Source organism: Limulus polyphemus, unplaced genomic scaffold, assembly GCF_000517525.1.
Source record: "Limulus polyphemus unplaced genomic scaffold, Limulus_polyphemus-2.1.2 Scaffold380, whole genome shotgun sequence".
Classification (NCBI taxonomy): Eukaryota; Metazoa; Arthropoda; class Merostomata; order Xiphosura; family Limulidae; genus Limulus; species Limulus polyphemus.
This window is the reverse complement of record NW_013665990.1, coordinates 588,288-604,684: the sequence shown is the minus strand read 5'-3', so window position 1 is coordinate 604,684 and position 16,397 is coordinate 588,288. Positions and strand designations below refer to the sequence as shown.

Below are 16,397 nucleotides of genomic sequence, written 5' to 3'. Positions count from 1 at the left end.
AATTAGATTACGACGCACGTTGTAAATATTATATATAGATTTTACAATTAGCTTACAGCGCACGTTGTAAATATTATATATAGATTTTACAATTAGCTTACAGCGCACGTTGTAAATATTATATATGGATTTTACAATTAGATTACGGCGCACGTTGTAAATATTATATATACATTTTACAATTAGATTACGAGCGCACGTTGTAAATATTATATATAGATTTTACAATTAGCTTACAGCGCACGTTGTAAATATTATATATGGATTTTACAATTAGATTACGGCGCACGTTGTAAATATTATATATACATTTTACAATTAGCTTACATTGCACGTTGTAAATATTATATATACATTTTACAATTAGCTTACCAACGTGCGCTGTAATCTAATTGTAAAATGTATATATAATATTTATTTACAACGTGCGTCTATTATATATACATTTTACAATTAGCTTACAAATGTACAACGTTTCGACAAGGTTTTGTCATCATCAGGTACCAAAATCTCTCCTGACCATATCCAACTTCGCTTAGTCACTGTCAACATAGGACAGTCGCTTTTGTTAATAATAAAATAATAATAGTTAAAGTATCATCTGGAATCCATCATCACCACGATTCCGTTTTGTTGTTTTTTTTCATTCGGAGTGTTTGTATTTTTTATCCCTGATGTTATTGAACAGTTTGGTTGTTAATTATAGTTCTTCGTTTTGTTTTAGTCAACACTCTTACTAGACTCACAAACTATGTTATTTGTCATTTTCTACGGACGACCAAATGTCTGACAACGAAGCTTTAGAGTTTGTGAGGTCTGTTGCCGCAAGAACGCGCTCCGTTCTTTGGAGACATGGATGAACGCTATACGACTAACGACAAAACCCACTATTAAGTCAGACGAAAGTAGCATAACAGTTGGCGGTGTGTGCTGTTCACTAACTGCCTTCCTTTTGTTCTATCAGGAACGGCTAAGCCGAATAACCAAACCTTTGCGTGAGAATACTGAAAATAACGGACAACATTCTTGTGAAATCAGTCGTCCATCTTTAAGTTGTCTCTGGTCAGCCATGGCTGGATAAATCAAATAATAACTTTATGTTAATCGTTGTGTTTTTGTTGTTGTTGTTTTCGGTTATAATGTAAATAAGTGATGAGGTAATTATGTAAATAAAGTTACGCGAGATTTAAGATCTAACCTAATCACCATATACACCATATATTGTACTATAATAATCACTCATTCTTAAATCTGTACATATTTTTACCATGATACACACATGAAACAAACTTACTATTTGGTGAAGTGCAAAATAATATGAAACACAGCACCTGTTGATCATCATTAAAAACTGATAACCCCGCCATCTGTCGAGCGATTTGCAAATTAAAACGAAAACAATCGAGTTGTTGGGGGGGGGGGAATATAGTTAATTATAAATAACTCGTTTTCACGTAAGGAACTATTCCAATTAGGTCAGTGATGAGTTTTTGGGACTTACAATACTCAAATATGGGGTTCAATTCCCCGAGGTGGACAGAGTGCAGATATACCATTGTTCAAAGATTCACAATGGACTTTACAAACTAATTGGTTAAGAATAGCCACGTACAGGGTGGATGTTGTTAACTGGTTGCTTTCACTCTGGTCAGTAGATCTAAATTAGGGGTGGATAGGCCTGACCCTAAGGGTTATTGACATGGCCGATTGGGCCATTCAAGTTACAAACACCAGTACTAAATTTTCTCCCTGAATCATTTTATTTCGGGTTTTATTACGTTGTTTCTTTTCTTTTTTAGAAGAACTAAACACCAGATATTTCAAATTTAGTAAATATTGGATAAGAAGGTAAGATGTTGTCGGAAAATTACTTTTTTATGTTTGTAAACTATAAGTTGCAGCCTGTGTTGGAACGGCCGCCCATTGGATCATTTGTGAGTTTCAGGGCTTACAATGCATAAATCTGGGGTTCGATCCCCCCACCCGGTGAACAGAGCACAGATATTCCATTGTTTAGCTTAGTTCAAAGCTTGACAATGAACTATATCTATGTAAACCAAAATGATTAACACATGTTTACGACCTTTCGACATCCGGTTAACCAGGATTTCATAACTACAAGCAGAATACCGACATGAAAATAACCTGAACACACCAGAATAAAGATAATTTCTATTCTAGTTTTGGAAGGGTGATAATGGTAGTTGTTCCAGCTAAGAAATTACCAAAATCTCTCCTGAGCATATCCAGTTTCGCTTATTCACAATCAACATAGGACAGTCGCTTTTGTTAAAAATAAAATAATAACAGTTAAAGTATCATCTGGAATCCATCATCACCACGATTCTGTTCGTTTGTTTGAAGTTAAGCACAAAGCTAAACAATGGACTATCTGTGCTCTCCCCACCACGTGTATCGAAACCCGGTTTCTAGCGTTGTAAGTCTGCAGACATACCGCTGTACCACTGGGGGCCCACGATTCTCTTTTGTTTTTTCTTGTCACTTGAGATTCTTAGTCGTTAATGATTTACATAAAAGCTCAGATTTAAATTAAAGTGACTGTAAAAATGAATATATCGCATTTGACAATATATCAAATCTATAAATCTGAAATTAATAACGATCCATAATGTTAGAGTTCCAGGTGGCGTTCTATACGATAACGTTTTCCACAAAATGATCTGAAGTGTCAAAACTCATAAACAGTGAGTTTTGACGTTATTGTACATAAAACTGGCCCGGTCACACCAAACATGCTCGCACTTTCAGCCGTGGGGGCGTTATAATGTGACGGCCAATCCCACTATTCGTTGGTAAAAGTGTAGCCCAAGAGTTGGCGGTGGGTGGTGATGACTAGCTGCCCTCCCTCTAGTCTTACAATGCTAAATTAGGGACGGCTAGCGGAGATAGCCCTCGTGTAGCTTTGCGCGAAATTCAAAAACAAATAAACAAACACTTCTGATAAACATTTTCTACTTTTTTTTACATTTAAGTAAAATTTAATAAGACAACAACCGACGACATCTATAAATTTAAATTGCTTATTGTGGTAATATAAACAACTCATTTTTAAGTTTATTTAATTACAAATTTTAATTTCATTAAAACATTTTGAGAGGTAAGAAATCTATGTTGTATGAATTTCGAAACACGTTTTCAGAAAATGTTATATTTTATTTCACTATTTTAACAAGAAGAGTATGGTAAGACCACTATATAGATCTCTCCTTTGATGTGTATGTAAGCACTAAATAAACAATGGGTTATCTGTTCTGTGCTCCCGCGAGTATCGAACCCCAATTTTTAGCGTTATAAGCTCCCAAGTTTACCGCTGAGTTTCTTACTTTTGATAACTATTACGTTTTGATTCTTCAGAGTTTCCTAGAACAACATGTCAATAATAGATTGAAATTTATTTCTCATATATTGTATCTCTGTAGCAAAGCGATAAACTCGAGGGATTATAACACTAGAAATAAATCCACGCGGTAGACACAGGATACATTATAAAAAAATCAATAAATAAACTGTGTAACCATGCTAGAAATAAACAGGTTAAACAACAAAGATCCACTCTTCTGGTTGATGATTCGTCCCCCCCCCTTCAGTGGTTTGCGCTTAACTACAAACAGACAACTGGTTGATTAGGGTGGCAATGTTCAGTTCATCTGTTTGTAAAACATCTTAGTAAACAACTGACAATGAGTAAGTACGCCTAGCGGACAAACGGGTAACCACAAAAGCTAACAACAAACATTTATTATACAAAACAACTGTACAGTGATCGAAACGTCGTACGTGTTGTAATAACAAATCTGTAAAAGCTGTAACGTGTAATATAATATTTAACTTAATAGATGTTTACACCATGTGCTATATTCTGATAAGCGCTTATTCTTAACTAACTGCATATTTTTATATTACAAGATTTTACCACGTTACACTTACAATACACACATAAAAAAAAACACTTTGTTCAAGCGGTTTGCTTGTTTGAAGTTAAGCATAAAGCTACACAATGGGCTATCTATGCTCTGCCCACCACGGGTATCTAAACCCGGTATCTAGCGTTGTAAATCTGCAAACATACCGCTCTGCCACTGTGGGGCATGTAGAAGCGGAAAAAAAATATGAAACCTGGCACCCGTCAAGCATCATAAGATATTGATAGTCTCGCCATCTGACGAGTGATTGGCAAATTAATAGAAAAACAAACAACTTTTTAAGCGACGGTAATTTGTTATCAATTACTCGCTGTCACGGAAGATTTGCGAAAGATTGAAACATTATTTCTATAAATATCAAGAGTAAGAAAAAATAATCTCGATTTCTGTTTTCAACAGTAAAGTTTATAATAAGGAAAATAGAGAATGGTAAGCCTAAACGCTTGAATGTATTTAAACTCACATTAGAAGGACCAGTATAACATGTAAGTAATAAGTAAATAAATCATCCTCTCCACTCAACTCAGTCACAAGAGGTGATCCCAATTGTAGATTAGGCTTCATATTTGTTTTTCCTAGGCCGTTTCTCCGGCAACTGATTTGATAGCTAGACTTTGTGTAACGTGCGCGTGTCGGTAAAATACAAAAGATCGGGGCAATTAAACTTAAAAGGTGTGCATTTCCCCCCTCCTCCACCCACACCAAATTTCCGTTTGATCACTTTGAGGGGTGGAAACTATTATAATAAGAAATAGACTGGTTGTCTCGAGTCACGAATTGTTAGTTGGTTTCTGAACAATAAGAAACTAACAGAGAAAAAAACCAACTGTGAAGTTTTGCGCTAATTTAGAAAATGGAATATCTGCACCGCTGCGAATCGAAGCCTGGGTTGTAGATTTGAAGTCGGTTGAACTTACGATTGTAGATTTGAAGTCGGTTGAACTTACTGCTGCCTCCACTCGGACGTCCGTGAAAGTACGCCATCAACACTAGACTGAAATAGGGTGTCGGGATTCGTTGGAAGAAGTGAATATTCGACCACCGGAATATAGTATTCACTCCCTAATTCATTAATGATAAAGTAGATAAGTAACATTAATCAACTTGTGAAAGCCGGAATCTGTTTATTTACATTTTTATTCTTTGTTTGTTTGTTTTGAATTTCGCGCAAAGCTACACAAGGGCTATTTGCGCTAGTCGTCCCTAATTTAGCAGTGTAAGACTAGAGGGAAGGCAGCTAGTCATCACAACCCACCGCCAACTCTTAAGCTACTCTTTTACCAACGAATAGTGGGATTAACCGTTACATTATAACGTTCTCACAGCTGAAGGGGCGAGAATGTTCGGTGACGGGAATTCGAACCCGCGACCCTCAGATTGCGAGTCGAGCTACCGAACCAACAGGCCATGCCAGCTGTCTCGAACTTATGATTCCTTTAAAAAGCAGCAAATTTTTATTTAAGTAAATATAATAATCAATATATAAATATATATTTACTATTTGTTGAGAGGTCACTTTCAATCAATCACACACGGCCCTCCATTTCCAGATAAATTTTCTAATTTTCTACAGACTTTCGCACATAAAATAAACTGTAAGAAGTAAAAGGAAGCAGCCATAGCCGACCTTATCTATAAAAAATAGAAGATGTCTACCACCTGAGGATAACATTTAATCACTACCTTGAATGTCTGAATCCCCCCATATATGTAGAAAGAAAACAATGATTGACTTTAGTCATGTAGTATAAGTTAGGAATAACCTTATTCTTTCTGTGTGGTTAGTTATCAAAAGTTGTTCCTGACTCATAAAGTAAAAAACCTTGTAAGGTGTCAACTCAAAATAAATCTTATCATTCCATTAGGCTGGTATTACGTTCTCCCTTTGTGTTGAGTGTAGTTTTGTTTTAAACGCTAGCCTGGGGGTCCAATATTCAGAAGCGCCCTCTATTGGTATGTTTAGCATTACGCTAAGCTACCTACGTAAACAATAGCGATATAATTTTTGTGTTGCTTGCGGGTGTCCAACCTTGTGCGCGCGTATTTCAGGTCTTTCCAAGCATCTCGACAAGCAGTTAGAACGCGTGCTGACGGGTGTCTGCAAGCACGTGCTACGTCTGACTTGGGACAAATGGTTCTCGAGACGAAAGAACGCGCTAAGTCGCAACTTTTGTATATCTGTTTTGGAATTTTGTCGATCTCCTGCATTTCCGCCGTCAGGAAAGGTGAGAAGGTTTCACATTTTCCTTTTATGATTCAAAAATTGCCCATGTGCTAAATTAGTTTTACATACAGCGAAATAACTCAGTCTTAGCCGAAGGTGAAAGAACTAGTTTGGCGCTGTCTTGCACGTGCGTTTACAGTACCAGGTGTACGTTTGTTTATCTGATTTGCCAACTTAAATCTAACTCATAATTATCTTACTATGACAGAACGTGTTTAATGTTGTGAATATTAACTTTGATATGAAAGCAAACATCTCAGACACTTCCTTCAATTTTTACGCGTGAGAAGAAGCATTTTGAAATGAAGAGCTATAGGCCTAAACATATTTTACGACTTAGCATAATGAGAGGTTACACTGGTCGTATGTTAAAATTCCAGAAGAATTCCTTTGTGTGAAGAGTGAGATCAAAGTTGTAAACTCAACTTGAGTGTATATTAATGTGCATTATCAGTTTGTTCGTTATTCAGTATGATAATTCCCGTCATAAACTTGACTATATTACCTTCATTATACAGTCGGGATTAGTTGTATTATATTCATTGCTAACGTAAAACTAATTGTAAAATCTATATATAATATTTACAACGTGCGCCGTAAACTAATTGTAAAATGTATATATAATATTTACAACGTGCGCTGTAAGCTAATTGTAAAATCTATATATAATATTTACAACGTGCGCCGTAAACTAATTGTAAAATGTATATATAATATTTGCAACATGCGCCGCAAATGTACAACGTTTCGACAAGGTTTTGTCATCATCAGGCACAAGTAACTTACAGGTACCTGATGATGATAAAACCTTGTCTAAACGTTGTAAATTTGCTGTTATGTTAAACTTATACGGCTTGAATGGGTAATGAAGAAAAACTTTAATAATGGCTGGAGATTAATATTAACTTGTATTAAAAGCTGGTTACGCCTACCGTACAGAGAAGAACATAGCATCAATATATATACAACTTGATGCCGATGATACCAGATGACAACAAAATATCACAACCAAACAGACATATGACTGAATCACTAACGTTTGTAAAACAGAGACCAAAGATCATGGTTTCACTTTGACGGTTTACTTTATTCTTTTCCTTATAAGTGAAAGTTCTGCTTGAAGCCCAGTTTAAGAAGAATTCCTTTGTGTCAAGCGTTTCGAAAGCTCACTTTTTCTACTTTTTTGATACAACACGCTAGTGATATAACACTCGGAAAATGCACATTCCAATGTGCATTTGTTCGAGCATGGTATTTACGAATAAAACAACAAGTCATTTTCAAGTAGTTCAACGAATACCACACAGAGTTAAAGCTCTCAGTTTGATTCTCCAAACAGTATTGGTGTCAATGGTAAAGCGAATGTAGTAAATCTGTCTGTCCTCAACCACTCCAAAACTACATTAGCTTTTAGATAATTACTGGGTGTTGAAGTGCTGAGAAACCTAGGATACTTACTAAAATATTTTCCAGCTCCAGCTCAAGTAGTTTTAAATGTTTATACTTGCCTACCGTCAATTTTTAGACATAAAACTTGGCCATATATAGCATTGTCGTTGTGCATTTTGCTCTAACCATTTTAGGATCGTAAATTATCGTTTGATTATTTTTTTAGCTTGACAATCATGAATAATTTCAATAAGAGCAACTGTAACTAGATGGGGTACAAGCCAAATACAAATACGGTAAAAAATGATATTGATAATGGAATAAAAATTTAAGTATAAAACTAATTTTAACACAAATGAATCTCATTAGATTGAATGTCATTTGCTAGAAAATTGGGTTTTGAAACAAACTCTGTAAAAAACTCACCTAATAAACCATACAGAATATCGACAAACAGTTAAATTTCAACCCAGAAGCACATTTATTATGAATGATTAATAAAAGAGAACGGAAAAGATTCAGTTTGTCAGTTGGCGCCGCTACAAATATATGAAGAGACTCAGTAATGTACTTATAATTTTATATACAAGTTAACTCAAATTTGTAGTTTGCCTTTCACTAGTTTCATGTTCGTGAATTCAAAACAAAACAAAAGTATTATTTGAGTTCAGAAGCCGGTCGTGAAATTGTAAAAGCAGCTAAGGCTTCCATAAAAAGTACTTGTAGAAAAACAAGAAATAGCTAAGCTCTTTCTTTTCATGATATATGTTAGGGGATCTCTTTTTCCTTACAAACAAGTGTACTAGACAGAGTTTAATACCGTTTCGAAGTGTTTAGCGATACTTCCTGTATCTATACTTGCATAGGAATCTTTATGTGACGTGACAAATGTCAAATTAATTCGTCGAGGAACTGCTGTACTACGCTACACATATACAGAAGTTTAGTATGTTACATCAAAACGATTTAGAGCCTCACCACGTTGTTATAGTTCATGTCGCCACGCCCAATAATGCAAAATCTGACGACCGTGCATCTTGACAATAGCCCTGTAGCGTTCTTTTCATTCCAAAAGTCTCAGTTGTAAGAATGTCATGTGCAAAACACACCTCCTCATTGTGAAAGTGAGCTTTGCATAAACCACATAGTTTATGAGGACAATGGTTTTTAAGGTCCCGTTGCAACAGCCCTATCACAAATAAATTACACAGGCACTGCGTCCGACGATTTGACTTGTATGGAATACCATAAATTATCATTTCATTCTCCAGCTGCTTGATGTATGCGATTATTGAATAGATAAGTTTCGAAAGCAACTTGTACACATCATTTGGGTCGTCTTGCTAGACGTAGATCCTTATTGATTATATTGCATGCTGTTGCCTGGAGCATTTGGTCGACATTTGCTACTGATCTTTATATTCAGGTATTTTCATCTGTAACAAAACGCCGCATTTTATTTACCACAGCTGGGATACGACTTGTTGCAGGTTTTTTTCTGGATAGTTCTAGGTCCCCAAGATGACTCATATTATTTTGGTTTCTAATGCTATTAAGTACGAGGAATATCTCGTTTTGGAAATTATAAATCTTCAATCTGAACATATCTTTATGACTTGAGTGTATGAATATATTTTACCGGAAAATGTTGTTAGATGTCCTTCTCAAAAGCAATCAATTTTCGGTGGCATCACTCCCTACGATCCGCAAAATAATGTTAAAATGTAGTTCTGATATATTCTGTTCCATCACGTCTTTATATCGGCTGTGGTTGTCACGTTTTTTGCTTATTTGCATATTCAAAATCATTTTTAGTATAACGTACCCAACTTCTGTACGTGTATGAAAATATATTTTCGTGAGTATAATTTAAGCTGTAGTTTCATCACCTTTTCTGAAGACCAGTTAGTGAACTGAAGACACATGACAAAAATGTCCAAAACACTAAACTATCGGTATTATTAATCGAGTAGGTAGATGTGAATTAAAAAAGCAATAAGAATTTCTTTTTTCCCTTAGGTATCAGTTACTGTATGCATGCTAATATTATTAATAGCTGTTTGTTATACGTTTTTCATTTATAAATTTCACCTGAGACTCCAAAAACTAATGCGTTATTTCAGTTCTGCACATTTTACTCTCTTCTTGGAAGTATTGTCGTTGAAAAAAAGATGTATAGTAAATCAAAGTTAACATTTAGCTTTTTGGAAAATTCTGACATATGATCTGGTCAGCATTAAAAAATTTCGAGTGAAATCAACGATGTAGCAAACAACAATCAACAGCATAAAATATGATGCAATTTACTGTGATTTTGTTGAATAAATTAAGCAGTCAGTAAAGTTAGTAGTTATATTTAAAGTATAAAATTAGGGTATACATGATCTCTCTTTATTTCTTTGCAAAAAATAAAAAATAAATTCCTTGAAACAAAATGTGATGTTTAAATTATTTTTATTTCTATTCCTGTTAACATGTAACATGACTTTTAGACGATGACATAAGCCAGTTCTATAAGAGGATAGTGTACCGACACCGACTGTTATGTGAGAACTACTTTTTCACCCAGTTTCGACAACAGGGCCAGCCTAACGAGCACCAGATGTGACCAAATCACAGTATCATTCATCCTGCTTTGAAAATAATATAAATATTGCGAGACACACTGCTATCAGAATGTTGTCCAAAAACTCGCCAAGGGCCCTTGCCAGCCATGGCGCCATGGTTATTATAACTTAAAATTGCACAAGAACGGGAATGAAGGGTCCTCTGAACAAATAGGGGAGAATGATGGGGAAGGAATCTGATGTTTTAACAGGGTGGGGAGGAGGCTTTGAATGACCTCATTTATTTATGGTCAAATATCAAGAATGCGGAAATCAGATGACAGTGAGTTTATGTATGGCATCGGTTAGTTAATGGGACATTAGTTTTCAATTTTATGAGAACATTTTATATGACATGCCATATTTTAATTTTCTCATAAAACAAATAAAAAAGCACATAAGCATGTGTAGAGCAGAAAATGTTAATTAATTAAAGGGGACAGGTTCGAAGTTCAGAGGAAACAAGGTCGATCTCTTTTGGTCGCGCGGTGTCCTACATCTATGTATCGATAATGACCTCACGCTATTTTTTTATATTTTGTTTACTGCAGAAAGTGTTCTCATTTTAACTACGTATAAACAGTTGAAAACGCACGTTTCCAGGCGACACATATATTTCTGATTTGTAACACTGACCACTTTTTTTTTTTACCATACAAGTCTACTGTTTTTCCCGAGACCGTAAAAGCAACGTCAAAATTTTAGAATATTAAATTACAATTTAAATTTTATTTTATATGAAAACACTTTCCTAAGTGGTGGTTATAAAAAGTATATAACTTAGATACCGTGGTAATGGTGTGAGGTCATTTTATCAACGATTTATTACTCTTATATAAAGCGCACGTTCTTAAACGGGGAGCACGTGACGTTAACTTCCTACAAATCAATAATAATAAGTAATGGTTATGTTGTCGTATATGAATATTTGATATGAAAGATAGCCAAGTCGTTTCACTGACTTTATGATTTATGAGTATTTGATTATGTTAAATATCAACCGCATTTTTTATTTTATTTGAAATTTGTCTGTTCGCAAAACCATTCATATTTTCATTTGTTTCGAAACTTTACATTTCATGACATATTTCACTTAGAAATGCGCCTATTTCAGTTAATATGCGACGTAAAAGTCAGTTTAAAATGTATGAAAAAAAAACAGCTGCGAAGTGCCAGTAATAGGATGACCGAAACATTTCGTTAAAACATTTATAAGATCCTAAAATTGCGTATTTAAATGACCCGCATTTTCTGAAGATAGGAAATGTATTTAACATAATTAATAAATATAAAAAATATCATTAATCAGGGCATATAATACTTGTTTTTTTACCCAATCAATTATTAATGTTATGACACTGGCTGTTTTTTGTTGTTTTTTTTTGTTGTTAAGCGCAAAGCTACACAATGTGCTATTTGTGTTGTGCTCACCACAACATTGGCTGTTAAATAGTGACAGCATTTAAATACCAAAAATCATACAATATGATTTTTAGTAATACTTTAAAACAAAAATAAAATATTGTGAAACTAATGTGCCAGTACTTTTTATTACGTAACCACACATATAAGTAGTAACATAGATAATCTGTTTAACGAATGTTTCATCCTAGATTAGTATATGAATTACAGGACTTCAATTTAAAATGTTTTTATATGAATACTATTATGCCATAGTAGTTTAACTAAATATGTCTAGACGATTATACCTGTTTCATGAGAACTGAGAAAAAGGTTTCCTAATTATCCTTCAGCTGTAAAAGTTCGCTTTTCACACAATATTGCATAATTGAACTGCTACAAAACAATCTTTGGAAATCGTCCAGGTGTTTATTCGTTTTTTGCTTTATACTTAATCATTTGTAATTTCTGAATATTTCTAATTGTTATGAATATGAATATGAACCATGAATATGAATTTCATTTTCTGTACTTAATATTGTAAGATCCATGAACAAACATTGCAAATGATGCTTTAAATTCATGAGGAGGGTAATTAAATATAACCGAAAAAATAAGAACGATCTCTATATGTCTGAAAAGTTAATCATTTCATACTATGTCCTTAATTTTTTTAAAAGAAAAAGTTTTAAACATTGTAAAAATACAACGACAAAAACACTTAGTCTGTCTTCGGTTAGTGATACTTTAACTTGATACGAAACAGAAAAATAGAAAATAGTTTCCGGTTGGGACACACACTCTTGCCATAAAAGACAAGTCCTTGTTGCTCTAATTACAGCCTGACTTATTTTCAACACCCCCTCTTTCATTTAATCCGTCTTCACGATGACGATCTTGGCCCCTGCATCGATCAGGGTGAACTTTATATGTCAGGTCGAAACCACTTCTTAGAGTTGGACTATCCCACGGTACCTAAAACCTTTATGATACTCTGATTTTTTTTCCTGCATGCGCTAAGCAAGTCATGTTTTACGTTCACTCTATTTTATTAGTGGGGTGAGAAAAGTGAAAGTAAGAAAGAGTGTATACAACTGGAGTGGGATTTCTAAACATGACGGATGACCTATTTAAATACGTTTACATTTTCAAGGTTTGGTACCTTAGGAACTCTGAACGTGCAGCAAGAAAAACACTTTACTGTTCGAACATTAAAACATTACATGATGTAGCTTCTAAAGATAAAAACAAAGTGTAATCTGGTTTTTCTGTGAGTTTTATACCAAAACAATTAAAGCTTATCTAAGTTAACATAAATTTGCAAAGCACAAAAATGTGAGGTACATTTAATTCACAAAATTTGTAAGAAAAGTATCATTTAATTTAGTAAATTACACAATAAACTGAATTGAAATTTAAACAACAACAACACAATTAATATTGGGCACATAGTATATTTTTTATTATAAGTAATTGAATAAATTTAGCAACTCAAGTGTAGTTGAAAAAGGTTAAGTTGTCTTTTTGTTCAACAATTACTTTGAGACGCGACGTTTTGGTCAAATAACTGAACTTGTTAAAAGAGTATAAAGTAAATAAATACATGAAATATTTTTCAATGTAAAATAATATAAGAAATAACTATAACTGGCACTGAAATTTTTTCAAACATTTCTAGCTTAAAAAACGACAACAAAAGGATATACTGTTATTAATATTTATTTTTTCGTATTAACAAGTTTACAATATAATACGTTATTTTGTGATATATTGGCCGATTTCTTTCTGTTGTAATAATTAGTTTTCGTATTGGTCGATAGATGTAGTAGTCTGGGGTGTTCCTACGCTTCTGAAATATATTGTCTACCGGTTGGTCAACAATAAGTTCACAGATTTACAACGCCAAAATCCAGGGCTCAATTCCCCACAGTGAACAGAAAACAGATTGCTTATTGTGCTGATAAAAACGGAATATATTTATAACGTATAGCATCAAATCAGTTCAAGAGTACAATAACCAGCATAATAAAAGATCAGTTTGATTGTTGAAAATTTTGAAATTGTAGGACGTGAGTTTATTGACCCAGTGTTCAATGAGTTGACGAGACAGTTTCAGCTCCGTGTATAACTATTGTGCCGCAGTGAGGGCGAGCTTAGTTGAAAACAATATGTAAAATTACTTGCTTTTTATACCCGCGGAAATAGCATTTTAACAAATCGCATCAGACATAGGAAATATTGTTTGGTAAATAATTCACAAGAAAGTATTGTGTGGCTTAATCGTTAGGGCGCTCGCCTCGCAATCTGTGAGTCGTGGGTTCGAATCCCCTCACCGAACGTGTTCGCCCTTTCAGACATGGGAGCTTTATGAAGTGACGTTCAATCCCATTTTTCGTTGATAAAGAGTAACCCAAAAGTTGGTGATGGTGGTGTTCATAGCTGCTTTCCCTCTAGCCTGTCACTTCAAAATTTTGTGAAAAACATTCCAAAACGCCAAATATGTTGCAGAAACAAATGTAGAACGTTCAGAGTATAATAAATTATCAAGTTTTACTTCTCAGCAAGCCTGTTCTCTTAAACACATCGAACTGTTTTTAACGGTAAGTGTATAATTTATCATGCTATAACAACAGCAGAATAATAAAAAACAATTAATACAACTCCGGCAATTCACACTGATGAACATTTGCTTTTTAAACCCATTCAAGAACATTGTGAACGTCTTTTGTTAAAAAATAATATTTATCATAACTTAGTATATTTAAACGACAATATGTTCCTGTTCAAAGAAAAAATTAAAGAAATTAATTTGGCAAACAATGTTTTTAAATGTAAATATCTCATTTTTATGAAAAAAAAAACGATTATTAACAACAGGAGTTTGGTTGGTTTTATTTATTATTCAAAGTCTTGTCTTATGCCTGTATTAAGCGTACCTTGTCACGAACACAGGCAACAATGGTTTAGCCCCCCAGTGGCTCAGCGGCTAGTCTGAGGGCTCACACCGCTAAAAACAGGGTTTCGATACTTGTTGTAGGCACAGCACAGATAGCCCATCGTGTAGCTTTGCGCTTAACAACATACAATCTACTAATCCTAATCTACTAATTTAATTAATTGGAATGGTTGATATACTTTACTCATATTATTAAGTATATATGTTGTGGCATTTTCATGCTCTTTTTATATGTTTTCTTTACAGATATATAATATTCTGTCTCTTCAGAATTATAGTTTATACCTGTTATTTTCGCCTTTTATAGCTCTGAACATCTAGAAGCGAAATTACATTATTTTATCTTTTTAGTAGGTTTGTTCAAAGTCAACAGTAAAATAAAACTAAAAGTCAGAATTAATATGGTTCAGATTTGGATAAAGCTAAATGCTAAATAAAATTTGAAAATTTTTAAAGCATATACTTAATTTATTTCTTTGCTACAAAAATAATGATAATGTAGTATTTACTGGAAACAGAAAATGCCTAGACGATTATACTTTAGTATCATAAACATTAAAAATGTACTAAAATACATGCATACTGGATTAAATGCATTCAATCTTCTTAGAGGAAAGAACTGCTTTGTAAATATTAATTATAATTTTCATATAAGACAAAAAACTGATGAAGTCTAATGGAAAACAAACTATCGTGTTAAGATCATCATATACTTGTAAGTTATAATCTCCTTCTTCAAGAACATTTTACTTACCCTCTAATTTTTGGGACACCTCCTCCGTATCTCCCATTACCCCAAACTAGTATGGTGTCTAACCACAAGCTCAGTTGGACCACCACACTAAATACCGATGTTAACTTCATTTGCCTGTGAAACACTTAGCAGTCTTCGTAAATGAAAGACAGCCTCCGCACGCTGTCACACACAAAGTTCCTTACCTCGGATCAAGATGAACAAACACGAAGTTTCTGTTTCACGCCGAGGTTTCAACGAGCCATCAGATGAGACAAAACAATTACAGCAAGAGCTGTGTTCCTACCCACTAGTAAACAGTCAGAAACTGATGTTAGTGGGAGGTATGATTCAACGAAAAACCTCTATTTGTTGCTCAAAACGATGAAGACTGCCCTCTGTTGGTGGGTGATATCGATGTGTGCAAACGATGAACGACAAACAGAAAGCAGAACGAAACGTGTAATGTAAACCCAGTGACTTAGTTGTTTCTCCATATAAATGTTATAAACTTTCCGTATATTTGTTATAAGAAATAAATTACTATTTTTTCTCCTGTGTTTGTGATTGAAAACTTCCACACGTACTGTTCTACCCTGAATATAGATTAGATTTTTTATTCAATTTGCGTATAATGCAGAATAAAACGTTTAAAGCAGTACTTGAATTGTAATTAATAAGCAAGAGGAAATCCTTAGGTATAATGAAAGAAGTGTGCACTATACTCATATTCTCATATATATACACACACATACATACTGTAAATTTAAATACATCCTTGACCAGTCACTAATTAGATCGAAATTAACATTTAACAATAACTTTACTTAAAACAAGTATCAAGTGAATATTGAAAAAACAAAGACAATTCTATCAATGGCTGATGGAGATAATATTCATCACAGGCGAAACCAGTAAGCTGGTTGTTTGATTCTGGGGGTTTATTGGCGCAAAGCAACGTGGCTATCTGGGCCAAACAACCGATATCAAAATAAAACAAAAATTGAATCTCTATACAAAGTAAAACGAAATCAAGTTACAAGCTAAACAATGTCCAAAAACCAGGAAGTAAAGCTCAAATAGATTTAAAAAGTTTAATGGCCCGTAAAAAGCTAAAAACACTATCAAACTGGACAGTGTCACT

General features: G+C 34.0%; 1 protein-coding gene across 2 annotated transcripts in view; it reads right to left on the bottom strand.

Moving 5' to 3' along the window:
- The window catches only part of LOC106457842 (fibrillin-1-like), a 44,075-nt gene extending 28,500 nt beyond the window's left edge, over positions 1 to 15,575 (bottom strand). For both annotated transcript variants that reach the window (XM_013917293.2, XM_022383887.1), the window contains exon 1: positions 15,275 to 15,575. In XM_013917293.2, the coding sequence (XP_013772747.2) occupies positions 15,275 to 15,384 (110 nt within the window). In that variant the 5' untranslated portion in view covers positions 15,385 to 15,575. The remainder of the gene's footprint in view (positions 1 to 15,274) is intronic.
- Between the last annotated feature and the right edge of the window lie 822 nt (positions 15,576 to 16,397).